This window comes from Urocitellus parryii, chromosome 11 (assembly GCF_045843805.1).
Source record: "Urocitellus parryii isolate mUroPar1 chromosome 11, mUroPar1.hap1, whole genome shotgun sequence".
NCBI lineage: Eukaryota > Metazoa > Chordata > Mammalia > Rodentia > Sciuridae > Urocitellus > Urocitellus parryii.
Window position 1 is genome coordinate 32160392 of NC_135541.1, and position 25513 is coordinate 32185904.

Genomic DNA, 25513 nt, shown 5'->3' on the forward strand with positions numbered 1-25513 from the left:
ATGTGAAAGACATTTACTCTGCAAACACTTTGAGTTACCCTTCTGGCATCTAATGCTAATGGTTCTGAATTCTTCTGACCCTGTCCCAGCTATGAACTAACCTAACCTTCTTCCTAGATCAATGCCCCGCTTCTTAAAGTACGGTGTGGCCTATGCCTAAAGTTCTGGTCGGGGGGGGGGGGGGGGGCGGGGCTGGGAAGAGAATGTTTAGAACCCTACCTCTCACTTTCCTTATCTCAGAAAAGGAAAGGGCTCCTACACCCAGCCCTGGGATTCTCATGGGATGCTGGGGGTGCCATAGGTTCAGGGCCAGCAGGGATCCTTTACCTGCTCCAACCTGAGCCCCTGGCCTGTGTATGTAGCAGGTGCATATAAGAGGATACTAGACTGAAGTGTCCCAAATGCAGCTGTTTTGGAAGGACCAGGTAAAGGAGCATGCCTCGTGCCAGGGCTCTGGCCTCCTTAGTTTCTTCATATTAACCCAAAGAGCAGGCAGTAGCTCATGTTTACAGAGGGTCTCAGAAGCGCATCCTAACCTCATTGGCATTGCAAGGCAGGCAAGGCACAGTCCCATTATGAGGACACTCAGGCTGGAGACGGTCAGCAATTTGCCCAACGTGATTTGCATTTGGTGAGAGGTGCAGCTGGGACTAGAAGGCGGGCTCCCTGAGTACTCAAAGCTGGTCTTCGCTGGGCCCGGGGAATTCTATGTCCTCTTCAGGGAAGACCCACCCATTCCATCTGTCACAGCACAGGAGAAGGGTGTGGACCTGGCATCAGAAGATGTGAACTCTGGTCCTGCCTTGCCCAGAAGGTCCTGCTCTGTTCCATAGAATAACTCTTGTCTCTTCCTGGGGCTCAGTGTCCTATAGAGTAGGAAAGGGAACATGACATCCCCACCTGAGCCCCTGGCCTGTGTATGTAGCAGGTGGGAGTTCATGAGTGGTGGCTGCCTTGCAAGGGTCCTGGTGGTGGCTTCCTTTCTCTTCCCTCATCTCTTTCCCACTGGGTGAAGGCAACTCGCATCAGATGATTTAGAAAGCTGGATTCCAGTCCCAGCTCTGGCTTTACCTCCCTAGGCCTCAGTTTCCCCTCCACAGAGCGGGAGCTTGAACACCTTGATTTCTGAAGTCCCTTCAAGCTCTTGGGATCTGTGACTCTGCTCCTTTCCCCTCCTGCTCCTGCTCCTGCCCCTCTGAGGGTAATGAGGGTGCATGTGCATGTGTGTGTGTACCTGTGTGTGCATCTGCAGGGGCAACAGGGAAAGGGAAGGAGGGCAGGAGTCCTACAGGGATGCGGGGCAGTTGGGAGTAATTTATGTGCCAGCTTCAGAGCTTTCTCCAAGGCTAATGGAGCCTGGGGCTGATTAATTATTAAAGGAAAGGAATTAATCCAGGAGCGCCTCAAAGTCCAGCCAGCTGGGGACTGACTGTGGCAGACGAGCAAGAGCTGGCAGCAATGGGGCCCCGAGCTTCAGGGAACCTGCTCAGGATGGAGAGAGCTCCGCGCTCAGCACTGGGCCCTGAAGTTAGCCTGCATGCCTACGACATTGGGGTGGTGGTCACCTACTTTGTCTTTGTCACTGCTGTGGGGATCTGGGTAAGTGGGGCCTGAGGCCAGGGCCTGGGAAGGGAGGTGGGAGCTGGAGGCAGAGGTGGGCAGAAGGAAGCGGATCACAGAGCCAGAGGAAACTGAGATGGAACTGACTTCAGAAATCGCCCTCCCCCACCTAACCTTCCATAGGAGGGAACTGAGGCCCAGAGAGCACTGTGGCCTGCCAGAAGTCACTCAGTGAGCCAGAGGCTGGCCAGGCCTGGAGCCCCTGTGACCATCTCCCTATCTGTATGCATCTGACACTTTTGGTCCTAACATCCCTGACCACTCTGAGCCTCACTCCTGCCTTCCCCAACCCAAAGACGTTCAATGTGGAGAAAATCTGACTGCCAGCCCTCTCTCAGTCCTGTTAATATCTGGGTCAAAGAGCTGGAGCTCATGTATTCTAAAGGGCTCCAAACATATTCCAAGTCCCTCTGTTCTCCATTGATCCCAGGAGTTGTGGCCCTGGACAGGACCTGGCTTTGATGTCAGGGATCCCTGAGCTCAAGTCCCAACTCCAGCAATCAGAGTCACATGACCCTGGGAATCTAGAAGCCGCTGTGATCTTCGGTTGTCTAATGTGAACATGGAAAGTAAGATCAATGCTGTAGAAAGTTGTGATCATTCAGTGACAGGACACATCTAAGCACTTGGCATGGTGCCTGGCTGCTAACGTCACCATAACATCTTAAGACAGCTGCCAGGCAGACTCTGATCCAAGTCCCATTTAATCACTGCTTGGCCTGTATCGAGGTCAGGAACACTTTCTGAGCTTCAGTCCCCTTCCCTGTAAGGGGAGGTGACAGTCCCTGCCTCCCAGAGCTGGTGCAAGAAGAAGTAAGCAGGCAGGTGCTCAGTGGCTTGTGGGAGGTGGCCAGAGGGAGAAGTGCCAATCCTACTATGGGCTGGACAAGCTGTTTCCTGCCCGGCGCTGCTTTTTCTCATCTGTGAAATGAATTTGTGTCCCTCCTATGGCCTCCAGGAAGATCAGAAGTGAATGTCCAAGCAAAAGCTTAACAAGTACAAGGCCCTCTAGTCACTAATTTCTTTTCCCTTTTCCTCCTTACCTTCAAGGATTTCTCGAATCTCAGACCTAGTCAGAGAACTGCTGCCCTCTGCATTGGAGTACATGCTTTGAGTTCACCCTTCTCTGCCTGCTGCATTGGCCTGGGGTCCCCAGAGAACAGGCTTGCACTCCTCACTCCCCTTCATTCTTCAGAGCATGGCTCCAAACAGGCTAGCCACCTACTGGTTCCCACCATGGTCCCGATGGACTTCAGGCCAGGCCAAGGGAATCCCCCAAACAGAGCCCATCATCCTGACGAAAGCCCAGAATCCCAGTCAGACTGGGTGGAATGGCTGCCCCCTCTCTGGTGTGGGAGACCAGTGGGAGGAGAGGAGAGGCAGTCACTATGCACCAGAGGCTGAGATTCCAAACCATGTCCTAAAGGAAGACACTGGGGGGAGGGAAGGAAGGGGACACTGATTACCAATGGGCACACCTGCACAGCATTGACCATTCATGAAGACCTTGGACACCCTTTACCTCCTCTGCTCTTCACACCAGATCTGGGGGAAGGTACCAAGGTTCACAGAGAGGAAGCAGCTCTCCTCAAAATGCACAACTTAAAATGGCAAAATCTGCCAGCACTCAGGCAGCTCTGCCCTGCCTCACGTCTCACCCTCCACATCCCCTCAGTGCCTGGGTGGATGACAGAGGCTGGGAGAAGTGCAGGAAGTCTTTGTCTCTTGCTGTTTCCTTTCCAGTCGTCCATCCGTGCAAGCCGAGGGACCATTGGGGGCTATTTCCTGGCGGGAAGATCCATGAGCTGGTGGCCGGTGAGTGGACCTTTCTCCCTTCCCTCTCCATGTGGAGGCTCAACTTCCCTCCTCCTCCCACCAACCACAAACTCTTCTCTGCCTCTCTCCCTGGACCAAGGGAACAGCTTCCCACTCCAATCCATCCAGCAAACAAGTGACCTTGCTACCCAGGACAAGTGTCCCGTGGATACCTCCTAGATTTGGCACCAGGGCTTTCAAGAGCTCAGAGGAAGCCCTGAGCTGCAGGCAGTGGCATGGACTAGAGGGAGAAGTAGGAAAAAAACTGGGGGAGGGGGAGGTGACACATCAGCTTATAGCAAAGAACAGGCAAATGAGGAGAATCAGCAGAAATCCCAGCCACCTCAAGAAATCAATCTCGAAACCATCACAAAATCCCCAATCTCTCCCATCAACCCACCAGCATTTCCACCTGTCCTCAGAACTAACTTCCTCCTCCAAGAATGGGAAGGAGGGAGGTCAGTCCTGCCCCAGAAATCTAACAGGAGAGTCATCAGCTGGGTGGACACAGAAGCCGTCTACACACCCAGGCATGTCCCACTCACACCCTCACACTCATACCCTCACACTCACATACTGACAATCACACACTCAGTCACACTCTCACACATGCACTTCTATCCCTGCTCACACATTCACACTCTCCCAACACCACACTCAGACTCACACACACAGCCCCAGCCACCTTCCCACCTGTCTGGGTTCTCACCACTTTCCCTGCCCACCACTAGGCACTGAGAGTGGAGGAAACCCATCAGGGTGCAGGGCTCTCTGGTAGGCTTGGGTATCTGAGGCAGGAAGAACCAGAGGCAGGGACTTCTCAAGCTGTCTAGACTCCCCAGGCGGTGGGGGTGTTGAGGGCCTGGAAGCTCACAGGGACAGGAACAGGTCTCTGGAGCTGCCAGCCACACCCACATTAGAAGAAAGAAAAGCCCTTGGAGTGGTTCTGCTCAGTCAGTGTCCCCTAATCACAGCCCTGGAAAGAATTCAGGCCAAGACGAAAGCAGGACAGCAGGCTCCTCTGACAGGGTCAGGAGAGGGCCTAGGAACCCAGGCTGACTGCCCATTTGCTTGCAGAGTACAGAGCTCTGGGTCCTTCTGTGGACATGAGGAAACCCCAGGCTCCGAGTAGCAGGGTCCCTGTATGCCCCCCACACTGTGTGGGACCCATGGGGAAAAGAGGATGTGCTGCCCAGGGCTATGAACTATGCCTCATGCACCAGAGACCTGGGTTCAGCTTGAGGATGGGCTCACAGGCACCCCTCAGACTAGGAAGGCCTGTCTACTACTGCTGGAGCTATGTGTCTGGCTGTCCACCGGGTCCTGAGACTGTGCTCCAGGAGTGGCAGATGGCTAGAAAGCTAGGAGCTGAAGGAGCAGCAGCCATCCTTCCTCTAGAGACTCAAATGCCCTCCTTCCTTTGCCTTCCCCATGACCTTGCCCAGGTCTCCAGAGTGGGGTGAGGTGGACAAGCCTCACCACTCAAGGGAGACACTCTTCCTCTAAAGCAGGGGGCCCAGTGCTCTCTGCTCTGGTTAGTGGTCCAGCCCCGCCCTGTCAGCACCCCTGGGCCACCTGAGAGTGAGAATGAGTATGTCTGAGTGCATGTCTATGCATGTGTGCGGGCATGTTTGTATGTGTGTGTGAGTGCATGAGTTATGCACATGTGTGTGCATGAGGGTGAGTGACTGTGTGAAAATACATGTGAGTACATCATGTGTGTGGAAGTGAAGTGTATATGTAAGTGTGCATGTAAGAATGAGGACATATGTCTATAAGGTGTGTGCATGTGTGAGCCTGAATATATTCATGTGTGTGTGCACATGTTTGTAGTATATATGTGTGTGCACATATGTAGTGGGTTTGAGTGTGCGTTTGTGAGCGTATGAATACAAGTGTGTGCACATGTGTGTTTGTGCATCTCTGTGTGTGTGTGACTGCATGCACACATATTGGGGTGGAGGCAGCTCAGGGGCCTCAGCAACATAGGGCCACACGTCTGTCTCCATGCCTTTACCCTGCTCTGCCACCTCATCTCTGAATTTCTCAATCCTTTTCCTTTCCTAGCACCTCTGGGAACGAGTGTTGGAAAGAGGTGAGTGTCCAGATTTTATAGCTGAAGAAGACAAGGTTTTATGAAAGAAAGTAATTTTGTTAAGGTGACATGGGGTATAAAACTGGAGCCTAGCTCTTCCCTCCAGCTCCCAGTCCTGTCCCCAGTGTCTCCTCAGTCCTCCTCTCAGGCCTCAGAGGCCCTCCCTCTGCCCCCAACCCCTCCCAGTCCTGGATCCCATCCAGTAATAAGACATAACATTGAGCAAATGTTTATTAGGTGTCAAGCACCATTTGTCTAATGGTTACAGGAGCCAGAAAGCCAGGATTTGAATTTTCATTTGGTCATGTACTATTAGTTCTGGGACTTGAGCAACTTACCTATCTGTGCTTCAGTTCCCTCATAGTAAAATGGGGGTAATAACTGTGTTAATTAGTTGTGGGTTATTGTAACAAATACTAGAAGTAAATAACTTATCAAAAAAATGTTTATTATTTCCCACCTTATGACCAGGGAGCAAAAGAGAAAGAAGAGGAGACTAGGGTCCCATAATTCCCTTCAAGGGCATGTTCCCAGTGACCAAAGACCCCTTACTGAGCCAGCCTTCTTAAAGATTCCACCACTGTCAAATAGTGCCCCATGCTAGGGACACATGAACCTCTGGGGGATATTTATTTGAACCCCAGTAACAATAGTAACCATGTTACTGTGTTGTCATGAGGATTAAATGAGTGACAGTATACATAGAAGCACCAACAAGCACCAACTGCTCTGACGATTGGCATCATCAGTATCATTATTATTATGGCTTCTGTTGCCTTAGAGGAACTGGCTGTCCTCCTGGAGAAAGAGGAACTCAGCCCAGAGGCTGGCCTGGCCTGTGCTCAGTATCTCGCCCCTCTGTCTGCCTGGCCTGGCCTGTGCTCAGTATCTCGCCCCTCTGTCTGCCTGGCCTGGCCCTGGAGTTGGCAGGAGCTAAGGGTGTGGCAGGGCCTCCCAACCTCCTGGGGGGGATTCCGTGGCCTTTGCAGCCTCCTTCTCCCTGGACATCCTTAGGCTGGTGGCCCCAGGGCAGAGCATTGCCCTTCCTGTATGGGCCTACTTCCCTGGCTTCCCTTCTTCCTACTTTGCCACATATTCACTGGGCAACCTGGAGCCAGTGACTTCATTTTTCCTGACTTAGTTCTTTCTTCTGTGAATTGGGAAGATTAAAACCCTCCCTCCAGGTAACTGTGGAGATAACTGTATAGGGACATGAGAGGTGTCCAGTGTGGTGCCCAACAAATATAGCTTTGCACCTCCTCCTCTCTGCTCATGGTCCTGATGCCAGATTGTTTTGAATTGACCCTGACCCTTGAATGCATCTGTGCCTTGCAGATCGGAGCATCTCTGATGTCCAGCAATGTGGGAAGCGGCTTGTTCATCGGTCTGGCCGGGACAGGGGCTGCTGGAGGCCTTGCTGTGGGAGGCTTTGAGTGGAATGTAAGAAGCTGACCTGGATGGTCCAGGATAATGAGGGTCTGAAACCTCCTCCATCCCTGGCCTTAGGGCTGAGAGAAACCTTAGAGGTGCTTAGAAGTTTGCATGGTAAATTGAGAACCCGTTTTATAGATGAGGAAATCAAGGCCTGGAAGAGGCAGAGGGACTCAACTGAGGTCTGGGAGGGCTGGGTTTGGGCCCCAGGTCCTCTCCCTCCCTGCTCAGGGCTCTCCCACTGCACACGCTGTCTCTGGGTAGGAGGCTGCCCTCCACCTTCCTTCACCATCTGGACCTTCTCCCCACTCTCCCAGGCAACCTGCCTGCTCCTGGCCCTCGGCTGGGTCTTTGTCCCCGTGTACATCGCAGCCGGTGTGGTCACGATGCCTCAGTACCTGAAGAAAAGGTTCGGGGGCCAGAGGATCCAGATTTACATGTCCGTCTTGTCTCTCATCCTCTACATCTTCACCAAGATATCGGTGGGTACCACTCAGGAGCCCAGCCTGACCTTGAAACTGCTGGTTGAGGGACTTCTGAATGCAGTGCGGTGGACTTGATGCAGAGAGGGAACCGACCATCACAGACTGGATGGAAGGAAGGGAGGGATGGGAGGAAGAAAGGAAAGAATGACAATGGAGAGACAGAAGGAAGGAAGGACCCCTGTAACCTATGTGCTCCCCCAGATAAAGAGAGGAGTGATAAAGGTTTGCAGTGAATGGCAGCCCCAACCATCAAAGAACTCACAGTCTAGGGTTTATCCATTCATTTATCCTTTCATTAACTGATTCTTCATTCAGAAATTAACTCTTCATTAATTGCCTAGAATGCGAACTCAGGAAACAAACCAGACAGGTCAAATGATGAACCCAAGTTCACACAGAAGGCCAGTCATCCTGGAAGTGGAACTAAAGTTTGAGTCCCATGACCCAGTCCAGGTCCTTCTACTCTGCCATGGTGTAGACCTATGGTGCACTCATAAGGCATGGGATGTAGTCACCTGGACTAATAGCAATCAATCATTTAGTCCAGGTCCAGGGCTGAAAACTCCTTAAGGCCCCTCTTCCACCAATCCTGCCAGCTTAGGCACAGCTGCCCCCCTCAAGTCCCCCAGTAAACCCAAGCATGGAGGTTTTCCAGAACTCAGGACCACCAGCACTAGGGCTCCTGCCACACTGAGTCACCTGCGGGTTCATCCAGCAGCCACGAGCACCTCTGTTCTATCAGGGAGCATCAGCAACCTGCTAAGTTCCTACTCTCTCCTCCTAAATATCCTCTTCTTCTCCTTCCCTAGCTCCCACCCTCACTTCCTCAATTTCCACTTCATTCCTTACCATTCCCTTCATGGCCAACAGATCCGTCTATCAGCCAATTAAATTTTTCTTAGTTGCAAAGCTTTACGCAGAACTCCTTTGCTTTAAAGTCTCCACAGTTCCCAGTATCCACAAGATCAAGCCATACTCCTTGATGTGAGCTTCAGACTCACCTTCATTGTGCAGAGAAGGTTGAGGGTGCCCCATGTGCTGAACTGGTAGGTGACATACACACAGCAGCCATAACAAGGGCCTCAGGTGGCTTTGACTTGTGGTCCTGGTTCTCTACAGACTGACATCTTCTCCGGAGCCCTCTTCATCCAGATAGCCATGGGTTGGAACCTCTATCTCTCCACGGTGATTCTGCTGGTGGTGACAGCTGTCTACACCATTGCAGGTAAGGCAGAGAGGTCCTATGAGTGTGCAGAGACTGAGAGACACAGAGAGAAAGAGAGAGGCTCAGAGGACACAGAAAATCGATCCTGAGAGAATGAAAAAGAGGAAGAGACAGAGACAAAAAGGGGCTGAGACAGAGATGTGGGATAAGAGGAAAACCCAGAGGAACAGACTGAGTCACACAGTGGGATACAGGGAGAGGGGCTAAAAGGGAAAGAAATAGGGAAACAGAGCCAGGCAGATGGCGCAGGAGAGATGATAGGACTGAAAAGACCGCCTATGTCAGGAAGCAGGGTACAGACGAAGGAACTCTTGCTGGACCAGAGTCACCATGAACCGCCCCACCCCCTCTCCTGTTTCCCCCAAAGCATCTCACACGTGGCTGTGCACCCTGGGACACTGCATAGGACAAACTGACTTACGGCTAAGTTTGCCTTGAAAGACAGGAGGCATTGGGATGGGAGTTGGGAGGGAAAGGAGAACGCATTCCTGGAAGAGCTAACAGCACCAGGAGGAATGGAAGGAATAGTAACAGCAATAGTAAAGGAAGCTATGGCATCCTGGCCACAGTCAGACACCGCCAGGTGCAGCAAAACTCCACATAAACACATGGGCCTGTGACCAGCCTCCATCATCCCAGGGTGGGATGGAGGGGAGCTTTAGGTGCAGGGAAAGGCAGGTGGCCAGAGTCCACTGTCCACAGGGTCTGTGTCTTCTTGGGTCTCCCTGCATGGCCAAGCACAGGCAAGGCACCTAGAGAAGATCCCCCTGTTGGTGCTGACTAATGAGGCTTCTCCTTGGTCCCCAGGGGGCCTCACAGCAGTGATCTACACGGATGCTCTGCAGACAGTGATCATGGTTGGGGGAGCCCTGGCCCTTATGTTTCTGGGTAAGGAAGAGGTCCCAATACATCCTATCTTCACCCTTATATTTTTCTCTGATCTGTCTTTGTCATTAGCACACCTTGCTTAGAACTTTCCAGAGCATGGACCCATGTCCTCTTGCTAATCCAGAGCTCTCAAAAAAGCAGGATTCCTCTCTACTCCAAACCAGGGATCTTGAGCCTGAAATCCCATCTCCCTTCCTGCTTCCAATCCTCATGTTAGTTCCAACCCAGGCTCATCTTCATTGTGCAATGAAGGTTGAGGGTGTGCTGAACTGGTAGGTGGCATACCCACAGCAGCCTTAAGGTATGTTATAGATCTGGGAGCTGCGAGCACAAGCTTAGTGGGGGCTCAGGACTATTTCTCCCACTGTGTCTCTCCCCACAGGTTTTCAGGAGGTGGGCTGGTACCCAGGCCTACAGCAGCGGTACATGGAGGCCATCCCCAATGTCACAGTTCCCAATACCACCTGTCACCTCCCACGGCCTGATGCTTTCCACATGCTTCGGGACCCTGTGAGTGGAGACATCCCATGGCCAGGTCTCATTTTTGGGCTCACAGTGCTGGCCACCTGGTGTTGGTGCACAGACCAGGTAAGGGTCCCCACAGGGCTTGGCCTGGCCCATCAGGGATTGGGATGGATTCCTGCAGAAAAACCAGGTGCCTGGATGCATAGAGATCTGGACCTCATTCTGGGGCTGAGTCAGGGCAGTGATCAGTGTCAGGGCTCAACTGTGGCTAAGCTGAGCCCCTCCCCATTGTGAGCAACCCACCCCCATTGCTGCCATTTCAGGTCATTGTGCAGAGGTCTCTATCTGCCAAGAATCTGTCCCATGCCAAGGGAGGCTCGGTGCTGGGGGGCTACCTGAAGATCCTCCCCATGTTCTTCATTGTCATGCCTGGCATGATCAGCCGGGCCCTGTACCCAGGTAAGAGCTAGTGCTGCTTTTGGGGCTTTGGGATACAATTTGCAAGGGGTTTTCAGAGAAGGTGCTCCTAGGTAAGGTGGGGCCAGTGCAAGAATTAGAAAGCATTTTCTACTCAGATTGCAGAGCAAGCATTTTAGATTTTGTGGGCCAAACATGTAATAAGTACTTCAGCAGATGAAATTTGTATCTGAATGCCATTTTTATATCCTGTTTTCCCTTTTTATGGGAATTAAAACCAATTAAGGTATTCTTAGCCCCTTCCAAGGATATTTGCCTTCATCAATATGTAAGACCTAAAATACAAAGGATTGCAATGTTGTACCTGGGCAAAAAATTTTCAAGAAACCAGACATCACTTGCCCCTTACCTTCTAGACAAGGTCTAGAAGTTTCCAGTGAATACTTTCTTATAGTGTCATGAAGCAAACAGTGGGCTGACCTTGTGAGGCACAAGACCCCACAACTCCAACTGCCATCCCTTCTTCTTCAGATGAGGTGGGCTGCGTGGACCCTGACATCTGCCAAAGAGTCTGTGGGGCCCGAGTGGGATGTTCCAATATCGCCTACCCCAAGCTGGTTATGGGTCTCATGCCCATTGGTGAGTCCTGTCTCCCTGCTCTCCATCCCAACCTGTGAGCCTACTCCAATCTCTACTGCCTAGGAGGAATTGCCCTTCAAATGGATGGGAAGAGGGAAAAGAAGATCCACCTCTGCACCCCATTCTCTAATACACACACACACACACACACACACACACACACACACACTTCCACAAATATCTGTAACACACCTGCCCTGTGCCCTGGTGTTGGAATGCAGAGATAAAAGAAAGGCAGGCCTCTGCTCTCAGGCTTTATGCAGTCTCCAGGTTACTTGGACTCACCAGGGTACAGTACAAGGTCACCAGTGTGGCAACCCAGTGGGACAAAGGGAACCCTAAGGGGCCATAGACCCAGCCTTGGGGGAGTGTCAGGAAGGACTACCCAGGGAAGAAAATGGAGCTGAACTCCAAGGACTACCTCAGGCAAAGGTGGGGAGATGTGACAAATGTTGTAGGGAGAAGAGATTGCTCATGCAAATGCCCAGCGGGAGGATACAGAGCGTGGTCTGAAACAAAAGTAGCCCAGCGTGGATTCGCCAGGGAGAAATGTCATGGCCAGGTGAGCTCTGCAGCCTGTCCTTTTCTCTGAAGGCAACGGAGGGGACTGTAGACCAGAGTATGGATGGCTGGATTTGTGCTTTAGAAGGTCCACTCTCTGTGGAGGATTCAGTATGGAGACAGGCTCTGGGGAGGCAGGGAGATGTCAGTGAGGTGTCTTCGGTGATCCAGGTAAGTAATCACCAATTACTTAACCAAAGCAGAGGTTTTGGAGGTAGAGAGAAGCCATTTAAAGACATTGGTGAGATAGAATCGGCAGGACTTGATGTATTTCAGGAACAAGAAAGACAGAGGAAATCAAAGATGACTCCCAGGTCTTGTCTTTAGAAAGTGGATTAATAATGACAGCGCGACCTGGAAGGCAATGATGTGTAGTTATTCCCTCCCTCCGGTAAAATGAGAAGCAAAGAAGTAGCAGAGGTGGTGGGAGGCCCAGCTAGGTCATCAGCCAAGGAGGGACTGATGGATGGAGAGGGGCAAACGGAGCAGAGGTGTCTCGTGGGAGAACTCTTATTGCCCAAGAGGAGAGCAGAAGCCCAGAGTTTGGAACCTTGAGTCAAAGGCACCTGTGAATCTTACAGAACGTGATTAAATACATGGACTTTGGGGTAAAGAGTCCTGAGGTGGGACCAGGGCTGGGAATTCATTTCCTCAAGAGATAAGCAGTCCAGAAGCTTATCAGAGGGTCAGTAGGTGACCCTCTCTTTGTTCAAGTGGGAAAAAAAAAGTAAAGGGCCCCCAAAAAGTGAGGGAGTAGTCCAAAGAGCATCCATTTAGTTGGTTACTTGTGGAGTTAGGAAACAAACCCAGGCTTCTACTTCGCAGGCTGTGAGTTAGCCCACCACCACAATATGGTCACAGAAAACACTTTTTTAAAAAAGTAAAAACACTATAAACAAACAAATAATTATAAACATCCACCTTCCCCGCCCCCACTCACAGGAACCCGATAGCTGTTTACAGCTGTGAAACCCAGACTGAGACATCGAAGCTACAGAGAACCTTAAAGATCACCAAGTCTTACACACACCTCATAAGGAGACCAAGGCTCAGGGAGGGCAGATGAGTCACCTGCAGAAGCAGAGCCTGGCCAGAACCAGGACTCTGGCATCATGGGCCTCCTGATTCCATATCTGTGCTAGATGGGAACATCACCAATGGCTTTCCTATCACATCCCCACCCCAGACTCCTGGCTCTGACACTGCTGCAGCCTCCATGATCGACAGAGCCCTTACCGGCCAGCTATCCACTCCCGCTCATCTCTTCGCAGGTATGCGGGGCCTGATGATTGCCGTGATCATGGCGGCCCTCATGAGCTCGCTCACCTCCATCTTCAACAGCAGCAGCACCCTGTTCACCATCGACGTGTGGCAGCGCTTCCGTAGGAAGGCAACTGAGCAGGAGCTGATGGTGGTGGGCAGGTGCGCGGGTCCTTCCTTCCATCCTCCCAGAGCACCCCCTTTCTGTAGGAGATTGTCTGGGTCTGGGCCCTGGACAGGCGGCCAGAGCACTAGGTTCTAGGGCTGACTTTCTATGGGACCTCAGGTAAGTCCCCCTCCATCTCTGGACCACTCCTCCCCTTCCAGAATAATGAAGACTTTTGCATTTAGACTTTCTCTTGGAATGGATCAACAGGGTAATTGAGAGAGGATGACAGAGCACTTTCGAAAGGAAAAACAAACTGTGTAAGTGGGAGGAAGTTCAGCAAGCAGCTCACCCTCTGGGGTCTTTCAGACCAACTCTGGCTCTCATCTCCAGGTAACTGGAATGCTGTGAATCTAATCATCAGTCTCACCCCGAACACCGCCAGGTGTCATACTCACACTAGGATGAGTCATGTGGCCCTGGCTTCAGGGTGCCCACAGTTTAATGAGAAGGACAGAAACACAGATAACAGAGTGAGATACCTGCATCCAGGGAAAGTTGTTCATAGGAAAGTTGTCTTCATGTGATGCAGAGCCTTGAATAGCATGCCAGAGAATTTGAACTTATCTTGTTGGAATCAGTTTGTGCTTTTAAAGGCATAACTTGATGGATGATTTTGTCTAGTTCTTAATAGGATGGGGATTTATAGTTTGTATAAAGTTAAGGGTCCTTTTTTGAAATCTCTGCTTCAAAATTTAAGGTTCCCCAACCAGGACTTCTGGAGTAAAGGGTGTTCCCCTCTTTGGTGGGTAGGCACATAGGTACTTGAGCTTCAACATCTTGCTCCTGCCTTTGACTCCCTGTTCTTTCCACCTGGATGCCTTCTGTCCAATGGAGTTCTGGCCCTAGCACAGGAAGTAATCATTGCCCCATCTGAGGGTAGGGCAGAGGAAGGGCATAAGCAACAGGGAGGCCACTCTGGTAGCCATTGCTCTAGTACGGCCTGAGAGAGGGAAAATGGGAGGAAGCTCAGAGACCTTCCACAAGTGTCCCTTTATCTTTTGCCCACCAACTGCCTAGTTTTGCTGAAATTTATTTAATTCATCAGTGGAATGTGGGCACCATCTCCTGGTCATGTGTATTATTGCATCCAGGACATCCAAAAAAATGTTTTTTCAACTTGTTTGCACATCTACAAAATTATTCATCAAGAATGCTTTGGGGCCAAGCACAGTGGCACACGCCTGTAATCCCAGCTTATCAGGAGGGTGAGGCAGGAGGGTCAAGAGTTCAAAGCCAGCCTCAGCAAAATCGAGGTGCTAAGCAACTCAGTGAGACCCTGTCTCTAAATAAAATACAAAATAGGGCTGGGGATGTGGCTCAGTGGTTGACTGTCCCTGAGTTCAATCCTGGTACTGCCCTCCACAAAAAAGAATGCTTTGGGGACTTAGGACTGAGTGAGAATTAATCAAGGGGGAGTCAGGAGAAAAAGAAAAAGGTGGAGTTCTTGCCTTAATCTTAGTGCCAATGTAAAGGAGAGAGTGAGGTTAGAGTTGAAGAAGTTCTTGGAGGCTGAAGTCATCCTGGAGAAAGGAGCTATTCTGCACAGGGGCTGGAATGCAAAGAGCAGGAAAGGTGTGCTAAACAGAGCCAAGAGGCCTTTGACTGGGGTAGGTGGTGGGTAGAAGGCACGAAGTATTCCTTAAACAGTGGGTGAATGACATGACCTAAAAGGCATCAAGCCAGGCACCAATGGCACATGCCTGTAGTCCTCATGACTCAGGAGGCTGAGGGAGGAGGATTGCAAGTTCAAGCTCAGCCTCAGCAACTTATCGAGACCATGTCTCAAAACAAAAAATGGTTGGGGATACACCTTAGTGGAAAAGTGCCCCAGGGTTCAATCCCAAGTGTCAAAAATAAATTTAAAAACAAAAGACATCCAATATGCAAGCGCTGAGATTTTACAAATCTGAGTCTCTTGGTTTCTGAAACTCTGATTTAAGGAATTTTCAGTCTAAATTCCTGCGACTTAGTATTTGAGACCCTGACCTAACCTCCTCTGATCCCCTCTCTTCGCCCGTCCTGGTGTCTGTGCATCACCTTCACCTGCTGCAGGTCACACCCACCCGAGTGTGCCTCACAGCACCCTGTGCTCTCCCTGCAGGCTGTTTGTGGTGTTCCTGGTTGTCATCAGCATCCTCTGGATCCCCATCATCCAGAGCTCCAACAGTGGGCAGCTCTTTGACTACATCCAGGCTGTCACCAGCTACCTGGCTCCACCCATCACTGCTCTCTTCCTGCTGGCCATCTTCTGCAAGAGGGTCACAGAGCCTGTGAGTGCAGTCCTCCTCTCTCTCCCTGTACAGCAGAGGGTCTAGAGTCCTGTCTGTCAATCTGCTGGTTTCTGGGACCTTGGACAAACACATGGGCCTTCTAGGTTTCCATGTCTCTGAACATATCTCCAGGTCTAGATTCATTTGTCCACTCCACAGTTATCAAGCTGGTTATGACAGTTCCAGAGATGTCGTGGTTTACAAGGTTCATAGAGGTCTGTCCTCACGGGGCCAATTCACAGAGGTTATAGAGATTAATGTCCACAAGAGGAAAAGATGCCACCACAAACTGCTACTATATAAAGACAAAGCACAGAAGGACCAGAATCCATGGGAGGATCCACACACAGAAGGGGAGGCAGCCTCCACCAGGATCAGGGCAGGGTGCACTGACACCGTCACTATGAGTTGGACTGAAAGGAGTAGAGATTTTTTGAATGGTCAACAAACAAGTACATGAGAACAGAGAGAACTTTCCAATTCAGAACTCAACTCAAGGTGGCAGGAGGCCAGCTGTAGGATGTACATAAGCAAACATAATAAAGCACAATGACTGTTGGGAGACAGAAGTGCATAAGCTCTTAACCAATGGGACTCCTGGGAGGAGGGTAGGGAAGACTTCCTGGAGGAGGTGACAGAGTTGAGACCTGAAGGATGAATGGGAGGGGATGAGCATTCTGGACATGCCTGCACATCACATGTGTGACTGCACTAAAATCTGATAGTGGCTGAGGGAAGCTAGAGGTATTGGAATTAGAACCTTGAGTACTCCCTGGGGTAGCCTAGAAGAGTCAGGCCCAACTCTGCTGGCTGTGCCACGGGACATCATGGACATGACTCCACAAGACCAACGTGAGAGCTGAAGTTCACCGCGAAGGAGACCATAGAGACCCCTCCCCAGGTGGCCTGTGTAAACAAGGCGTCTGCTGTCTGCAAAGGTCTCACCTTGCTGACAACCGTGGTGCACAGCAGGACCAGTTGAAATTCTGGGTGTGTCTGTTCATTCCAGAGTTTTCAAGTCAGGATTAATGTCTCATTTTAAAAACATACATCATCTGACTCTTTCATACTTGGAACAGGTACAGGTTAAGGAGAAATGGAATTATAATAAATGAGTGGTACCAGAGTTTTTCTTGGAAAAAAAAAAGAGAGAAAAAGAGGGAGGAAATCTCTCTTCTGATTTCTGATTTGTCATATTGTCAGTTGGGAAGGGGTTACTAGTGTTCCTGGCCTATTACAAAAGCGCAGCCTAATCTATTTGATGACTGGCCATCTATTACTTAGAACCTACCAATTTCTCTTTTCATAGAGCACAGAGGAACACTCCAAGCCAGCAAGGTGGAGGCATTGGTTCAGAGCCATTCAACATGGAGCCCCAGTTGACATCGTAGTCCAGCTTTGAAGGCCCTAGCCTGTTCCGTACACTGCTCTGCCTGCCTTTTAAGTCAGGACAAAGTCTCAGCATTAATTGGGAGCTCGCTAAGACAGACTTGCCCGACACTCTAATAAGCCAGTGGGAGACAGATTTAGAAACACAGCAGCTTTTAGGTTCCGAGGTCCCCCTCTCTTGTTTCTCCAATGTCACCCCTGCCCCTGTCTGCCCCCTCTCCACAGGGAGCCTTCTGGGGCCTCATGTTTGGCCTGGGAGTGGGGCTTCTGCGCATGATCCTGGAGTTCTCATATCCAGCCCCAGGCTGCGGTGAGGTGGACAGGAGGCCAGCCGTGCTGAAGGACTTCCACTACCTGTACTTTGCCCTCCTTCTCTGTGGACTCACTGCCATCGTTATTGTCACCATCAGCCTCTGTACAACCCCCATCCCTGAGGAAAAGGCAAGTGTTGTGCTTATACTGAGCCCGCCCCCCCCCCCCCGCCCCAGAAATGCTTCCCTGTTTCCTATCACCTGAAATGTGCTGGTTTTCACCTTGATAGGTTATGGTCTCCCCGGCTGCCATATAGATGTCCTTGGGAGCCGGGAACTCATAGGGTTGTGAATTTCCAAGAGAAAAGTAACTCATCTGATTCAAAAATTACTCAGTGAATACACTCTATGTGCCAGGCACTGTGCTGGGGTTATAGAGATTAATGTTCCCTGTTAGCAATTGTCCACAAGAGGAAGAGATGCCACCACAAACTGCTACTGTATAAAGACAAAGCACAGAAGGACCAGACTCCATGGGAGGATCCATTCACAGAAGGGGAGGCAGCCTCCACCAGGATCAGGGCAGGGTGCCCTGACACCGTCACTGTGAGTTAGACTGAAAAGAGTAGAGATTTTTTGAATGGTCAACAAACAAGTACATGAGAACAGAGAGAACTTTCCAATTCAGAACTCAACTCAAAATCCTCAACTCTTCCAAGCTGACTGATATGCCAGTCCTGGAACATGGATGACCAGTCTTTGGGGCCTTTTCCCCCTAGAGTCTGTGCTAGTTTGCTAAGGCTATTGACCCCAATACCTCAGACTGGGTGGCTTACACAACAGAATTTTTCCTAGTGTTCTGTAGGTTGGAAATCTGAGACCAAGATGACAGCAGAGTTGCAACTCCTCTTCATGGCTTGTCGATGGCGTCTTTTCCCTTCTTCACATGGTCATCCCTGAGTCTGTCTGTGACTTTACCTCCGCTTTAAGAACACCAGTCACATATTACCTCATTTTACTTTAATTGCCTCTTTAAAGCCCCTACCTCCAAGTGCAGTTTTTATGGTTGGGATCTGAAGTGTTTCCAAAGACATAATGTGTTGAAGGTCCCCGATGCAGCAGTATTCAGAGGTGGGGCTTGTGGGAAGTGATTGGACCATGAGGGCTCTGACCTCACCAGGGAGGTCATCAGTCCAGTGACCGCTGACTGGAGGTGGTGGAAACAGTAGGCAGGTGAGGCACGGTTGGAGGAAGTAGGTCCGTGAGACCATGCCCTTGGGGCCAATATCTTATCCCTGGCTCCTCCCCCCACCTGCTGTCCCTCTCTCCTTTCTGGCTGCCGTGAGCTGAGCAGCTTTCCTCCATGACACACTTCTGCCATGATGTTGTATCATGGATCCAACCAAGTAAAGATTGAAACCTCTGAAACCATGAGCCTGGATAAATCTTTCCTCCTCCAAACTGTCTTTTTTTTTTTTTTTTTAGGTACTGGCCATAGCAATGAAAAACTAATAAATTATGTTAGCAGTGGTCAGATTATGAAATACTGGGGTTCAGACTTTAACATATGAATTTTCAACCAATGACAGAGCCCATGCCAGAATTTGGTACCTGAGACATTGGGTGGAAATCACAACTGACACAATCACCTGTAAGGTGATTCATTGATTTGGGTGTGTGTGGTACGGGGAATTGAATCCAGGAGTGGTCTACCCCTGCACTACCTCATAGGTCAGTTTTAAATCTTATTTCAAGGGTCTTGCTAAGTTGCTCAGGACCTAAGTTACTGAAGCTGGCCTCAAACTTGAGCTTCTCCTGCCTCAGTCCCTGAGTCACTAAGATTACAGACATATGCCACCATACGCCAGGCCTGTATGGCACTTTAGAGTTTGCATGGCAACTTCACACTGTTGGTTTCTATGAGCCGTACAAACAAGCAGGACTCTCACAGATGAGCCTTAGAGATGGACTCCTCCTGAGCTCCCTCCAGAAGCCACCTGTCACTGAGTCTTCTCCTTTGTTTGCCTTTGTGCTCTTCATGCTCAAGTCCTTCCCCATTGAGAATCTCTCCCTGGATCCTACAGGTACTTCTCCCTCCCTCTCTTTCCTCCTGGTTTTTCTTTTCCTTTTTTTTTTTTTTTTATCCCCGCCCTTCTGATCTCTTTTCTACTTCTTCATGGGCTTTTCTTTCTGCCCATAACCATGATTTTTCCTTAGGAACCCATTTGTGGCCTACAATAGAATTTTCACTCTGTGATATCCCTGTGTTATGAATTCAACCACTTTCTACATTTCAGTTCTCTATCTCCAAGCCAAAACCCTTCTCCCAAGGTTCAAACCCCCACACTCAACTGGTTCCTGGTGACATAAAGTGTCTTCATTTACATGCTCCTAGTGACACACAGTGTAAGGAAGATTTATTATGCGATGTGGACAAAGAAGCTGCCCATAGAGAGGCACCTGGAAGCCTGGTGCTGCAGGGGAAGGAGGAAGCTGGGAGCACAGCAGGAATAAATGGCTGAACAAGCAAACCGAGCTCCCCGCAGGGGAAGAGCCTGGTTGGAAAGGAGGTGGTTCTGAACGTAGGGGTCCAACACCACTGGTGTCAGCCAGATAACCTGCTGTGCATGTCTGCTGGGCCACTGCAGAGGGAGAAAAAGGAACACCACCCGGGCCATCCGGGGGACATAAGGGTTTTTTCTCCTCACTGAACTTCTCCTCCTGGAAGTTCTACATATTCTTCAAGCTCAGCTTCATATTAATGTGTGCACTCCCCCCCCTCTCTCCCCCCCCCACCACATCTCTCACCAGCATGAAAATTTGATCCTGTCCTGTGTCCTTTATCCCTGAGGAGGAATAAGATCCATTTGATCATCCAAGGCAGGAACCCACAGGCCCAAGGCAGCTCCCTCCTCTCTCCCTCATCTGACTCCTCCAATAGGTCACCACATCCTAAAGAATTTACCTCCCTCACATCCCTTAGGACTGCTCCCTCATATCCAATACCACAGGAAAACAAGATTTCTTGTTTCACTTTTGGAACAGCTTCTAGGTTGGACCCCTTCAATTTACTCCAAGAGATCTTTAAAAATCTCAGAACTTTCACATGGCCTACAAGGAGCTGAGGCTGTTGTTTATTAAACATCAACTCCTCAGCCTGACCTTTGAAGCCCTTTATGATCAGGCTCCTGCCTCCCTGACCTACCTGAGTCCCATGAGGCCAGGTCCATGTTGGATTCTGGTCTATCTGCCTGCACCCAGCACAGACCTGCTGGAGGGTGTGCTCAGATCTAAAGGGGCAGCCAGGGCTAAACCAGGCTCCTGACCCTCAGTCCTGGCCTTGTTCCTCTGAGGGCCTCCCATGAATGGGGCCTCTTTCTCTGCAGCTGGACTTCCCTCCAAAGGCACTGACTCCTGATGGCATATCCTTTCCCTCCAGCTTGTTCGTCTGACCTGGTGGACAAGGAATTGCAACCCCCCTGAGCTGGAGAAGGAGGCCTGTGAGAATGAGGAGGACAGCACACCAGGGCTGGCAGAGGAGGCAGCTGGGGAGTGCCCTGCAGGAGGCGGAGCAGCAGGGGACCTGATGGAGGAATTGGAGCAGGTTGGAGGTAGGCTGAGGGCATGCTTCACAGAGGAACAATGGGGACAGATGCCATGTCATGGGCCTCCAAGGCCCCTCTTGGGGGGTCACTGGGGATGGGGTCTCTGAGGGAGCCCAATAAATATCATCTTCTTCTCCTCCTTTGTGACCATTAAACTATTTGAGAAAGAAGTCAGATTAGTTAGATAGATGGGACCAAACCATTGCCCTCATTCATGACATAGTGTACATGGCAAGATTTGGTTTATATCCACGGGGAGGTGTGCTCCCTGATATTGAACTCTAGCATTAGACCCGAGGTGCTCTCTGGTCACCAAGAAGACCTAATCAAATAGCCCAGCCCACCCTGTGAAGGAGAGTTGTACAACCAAGTGTGCCCTCTTGTCCTTCCCAAATCTGCAAACAGGAAGGTCCTTTCTCCTCCCTAGGTTGAAGAAATATATGGCAGAAAATCAAAAAGAGTTCTACACCTACTGATGAGTTCTTTTTTTTTTTTTTTTGAGTGGAAGGGAATGTCAGCCATGGCAAAGAAACCTTGCCCTGTCCCCACCACCCTTATTTATTTCCCACTGGGTTTAGCACTTCAGTCACATGAAGGCATGACTGTCCCTGGTAGGAGGAGAGCAGCCACGTGCCCATATAGTTGTGTCTGTCTGCATGAGTTGCCCCAGAACAATCCCCTCCTGGGGGGGGGGGGTGTCTCCTTAAAATGGGCTTATAAACTGTGCCGCCCAGAGGTCCTGAAGTGTTCTAGAATAGTACATTAATTTCAATTGTTGTAAGACAAAATGCAACTGTCTTAGACAAATTGCAGCTTTCTCCTTCCTGTGGTGAGATTAAATAATATTAAGACATTCTTATGATAGAAGGACATTATTGAGATTTCTCAACGATAATATTCCCAAGGAAGATTTCAAAATCAAAAAAGTTCTATCAGTCTGCAAGGTAACATCCAAAAAGCAATCTGTCTTGTTCTTATGAATTAAAAATTCAATGAAATTTAAGTCCTAAGTTTATCTCCTGCCTTACTCAGAGGACATCCCAGTGCCTGGATGGAGTTGGGGTTCCTTGACAGCTGCTTTCCATTGGATTTTCATGGTTCTGTCAGGCCTCAGACAATGTCTTAGTTCTATACCAGCCTAATTTCCCATAATTCTGGCAAGTTTAAAAGCATAGACAAGATTACCAAAGCATCATTTGGTTGGCAATGCTCTGCCATTGGTTCTTGGGCTTTTGTCAGGTTCAGAGGGCCTTGTGCTGTCCCTGAGGCCCAAGCAAGCTCCTATGTTTCTTGAGGCCTTCAATCTGGAGAAATACCCACTTTCCCAGAATTAATCAAAAGCTCTAGATCCCCACCAAAGCTAAGGTTCAAAGCTTCTTGCCCAAGCCGCAGCAGTTAAACGTCAACGGCCCACTATAAAAAGCTGTCTATAAAGCCAGAAAATCCTTTACAAACCCCCACCGTGAAAACACACATGGACTCACTTCATAAAGAACCACCAAAAATCAAAGCCAAACCTCTTGGTCTTAGTGGTTGACCCAAATACTTCAGGTGTATTTTGCTTGGCAAAATGCAATTCCTTGTCTCTTTTTCAAGTTTGTGGCCAATGCACCAGATGTTGGGGTCTCAAAATCACCTCCCCACATCACTGAAAGGACTAGGTCCTCTCCCCTAAAAAGCTTCTGTTATGGGAAGACCCTCTTGCAAGGAGGAGCCCTGCATAAGTGCGGCAGCTCCCAGGAGGAGGAGGAGAAGGGAAGGCGAAGAAGCCGTAAAACATCTCCCAGAGAGAGCGAGGAGGAGGCAGCCTGTACTGCCTGCAGCTAAAACCCAGACCAGGCAGACCAGACCCTCGCACTCCCTGGATGGCCTCCAGGCCCAGGGCAGAGCATCTCTGGAGAGCAGACAGGAATGAATGCCTACGCCCTGTGGATGGCCACTCCAACAGGAGGAAGAGAAGGCTCTGAGTCAGCCACAACATCCAAGGAGAGAAACCCATGCACCTCCACACAGGCCACTGGGGAGGAGAGAAAGGGCAGGGAAGGTCCTGCCGCTGTGCAATGTGTGCAGTCTCCTCCCTGGGAGAGAAACGAACATCAGTAATCAGGAGGAAGCAGCCCCCGCAGAAAGGCCCACGGGCAGGTGTAGGCCAGGCAGCTTCATTTTGAGTCAAAAATAGAAATTTAAAGGGCAGTGAGTAGATCTAAAAGAAGTATATACATCCCAGGTTGGTTTTTGCACACTGTTTAGTAACTACTTAGATGAAGTGGACTTTTTGGGTCTGTGAATTCACACACGAAACCCTGTGTTTCATCTACCTCAGGGACCACAGAGAAAATCAAAGGAGAGAGAATATGGGCCAGCTGGTAAAAAGCCCAGCACCAACAAAATGTTGAATTCATCTTGTTCTTAGTGTAGCTCTGCAGCTGTGTGACCTTAAACAGGTCTCTTCCCTTTCCTGAGCACCTTTTCACCTTTATACAATGAAGGAGACAGGCCAGATGGCATCCAGGCCCCTGGTGTCTCTGACACTCTGTGGTTACAATAAACTCTCCAAGTACCCCATCCCAAAGCCATTGGATAATGAAGTGCTCATTCCCAGTGTTCTTTGCCATCTCCATGAAAGCCTTTTTATATTACTTTTATATGGTATACGTTCAAAAGATTTACTTTCTTTGTTTCTTTTAAACTTAGGTGTTTTTTTTTTTTTTAATAAACTGTGCTAGTTTTAGTCTCTGAGTGGGCCCTCTGCACACTGGAGGGGGGCCTTGTGCATTTCCAACATTTTATTCCCCAGAGCCTCTTCTCCCTAACCAGCTCTGGTACCTTTTTAAAGTGCTGCCAAATCTCCATTTTCATTCCATGCCCAAAAATACTCTTACAAGAACGGGGCATATGTCACTGATGCATTTGGGGGAGAAAGTACCAGCAGCTTAGAGGAGTGCAGTGGATTACATAGGCCTCACAATCTGCTGAGGCTGAGCTGGCCCTGGAGCCAAGAGTTCCTGGCCTCCCATGCAGTGCCTGTGCCTGTCTGTCCTCACAGCAGGGGCGGCAGTCTGTCTGGCTCAAATGCTTCCTCCTTCCTTTAGAAGATTATGTTCTCTGACCTCATTCTGGACTCACACTCTGATTCGGGGTGAACTGTGTTGTTCCCCCACCTTAACACACCACCCCCCTCCAAAAAAGATGCTTCAGCATCATGAATGGACGTTGTGGCCAAGGCCAGAGCTCAGCTGAGATCCCAACTCAGCGTAGCCTGTGGTCTGCACAAAGGGCCCCTCCCCACTTTCAGGGCACCCACCCACTCCTTCAGCTTCTCACCATCTCCCACCCCCACTCTCATCATTTGCTTGCCTCCCTCCACCCTGCTTCCCTTCCCCTCTGGCCTTCTCCTCCCAGCCCCACACAGGTCCTGGGGAAAGCTGCTCTGGGGCTGGTTCTGTGGGCTCTCCAGGGTCCCTGAGCAAGCTCTGAGCCCAGCAGAGAAGGCTGCACTAGAGCAGAAACTGACCAGCATCGAGGAGGAGCCATTGTGGAGAAGCGTCTGCAACATCAACGCCATCCTCCTACTGTCCATCAACATCTTCCTCTGGGGTTATTTTGCATAACTTCACAGACCTGGCTTTGGCCAAGACAGATTCAACACAGAGACAGGCTCTCCTCTCACCTGCTGTCAAACTGGAGGCCATAGAGCTGAAGCTACAGGAACCCCTGAAGAGCATCTAATCCAACTTCGCTTGGCAAGTGGGGAAACGGAGGCCCAGAGAGAACACTGGGTTTGCCCAGGGCCAGATAGCAGGATTCAGTGTGTTTCTGGACTCTTGCTCTCTTTCCATTATACTGTCTCATTCCTACCTCAAAATCAACATTTCCACCCTCTTGTTGAGTCTACTCAGGAATCTTCTGTATGTGAGTCTTGAGGTTAGAAAAGTGGAAAATACAAGTGGAGTACTAGCAACGAATTTTCAAAAAGTCAAGTGTCCCTTCACCATACCTTTTTCTTTTTCCCGTCTAGAGCCCCTATGTCTCTGTCAATTCTCAACCCCTGGTAATCTATTTGAAACCTGAGTCTACTGAGAAGGGCTTTATATTTCCATTGGTGGCTCCACAGTTGTGGCCGTCAGATCCAAAGGAGTGAGGGGTGAGGGTGGAATTTAAACATGATGACAGATGGCTCTGGAGCAGGGAGCTCTTGGAGAAGGGACTCGTCTTGGCATTATCACAATTCATCTCACTCCTACACTCAAACCTAACCCTGCACAGTTTCCATGGCTGCTTCAAGGAACTTAAAGTCCAGTTGGAGGGAGGTGATGTATTGAAAGATGGAGAATCAAGAGACGCTGCTGTGTACCTCGAGGTAGCCCTCAGGGGCAGCACACAGCCCAGAAGCCACCATCCGTGAGCCTCTGAACCTCTCCCTTTGCCTAACTAGCCTGGAAAATACCTGGCTTGCTTAAGTGCCCCTTCTCCAGGAAACTGCCCCAACATCCCAGTCAAGATTGTCCTCATACTGTCACAACCCCTGGACCTGCTTCTATCTGGGCACTGGTCACACTGATTGGTGATGTCTCCCTCCTTGATGGTGCACTCCAAGGATAGGGGCCAATGGCTATGCCCAAAGTGACTTTGTACCCAGAATAACAGGTGCCAATAAATGCTTATGGACCTAATACATCCTCCAAGGTCTGGTGGGTTTTGTGCTGTCACTGGCTGGGCAGAGACTTGGGGAGTCCACAGGTTGGGAGGCATCTACTTAAAGTAGAACCCAAACAACCGAGTGTCAGGTGGCGAGAATGAGATTGCTGCCCCTGCCACTGACAGGATCCAGGTGAAAGAACCCACCTTCCCCACCACGCAGGGGCTGCGCCACTCTCCTCTGATCCTCTTCAGTGCTGCATTTGATCATCACTGCACTCCAATCTCTG

The 25513-nt window shown here is 50.2% G+C and overlaps 1 protein-coding gene across 1 annotated transcript; it reads left to right on the plus strand.

Annotated features, from left to right (window-relative positions):
• The first annotated feature begins 1449 nt into the window (after nucleotides 1–1449).
• Slc5a9 (solute carrier family 5 member 9) lies at nucleotides 1450–24196 on the plus strand. Its single transcript, XM_026410670.2, has 14 exons — nucleotides 1450–1599; nucleotides 3364–3435; nucleotides 6866–6970; nucleotides 7279–7443; nucleotides 8566–8671; nucleotides 9479–9559; nucleotides 9942–10147; nucleotides 10348–10483; nucleotides 10973–11080; nucleotides 12913–13063; nucleotides 15172–15340; nucleotides 16955–17170; nucleotides 20420–20591; nucleotides 23988–24196. Exons 1-14 carry the CDS (start codon nucleotides 1459–1461, stop codon nucleotides 24194–24196), a joined length of 2037 nt encoding a protein of 678 aa, XP_026266455.2. The 5' UTR covers nucleotides 1450–1458.
• Nucleotides 24197–25513: the final 1317 nt, after the last annotated feature.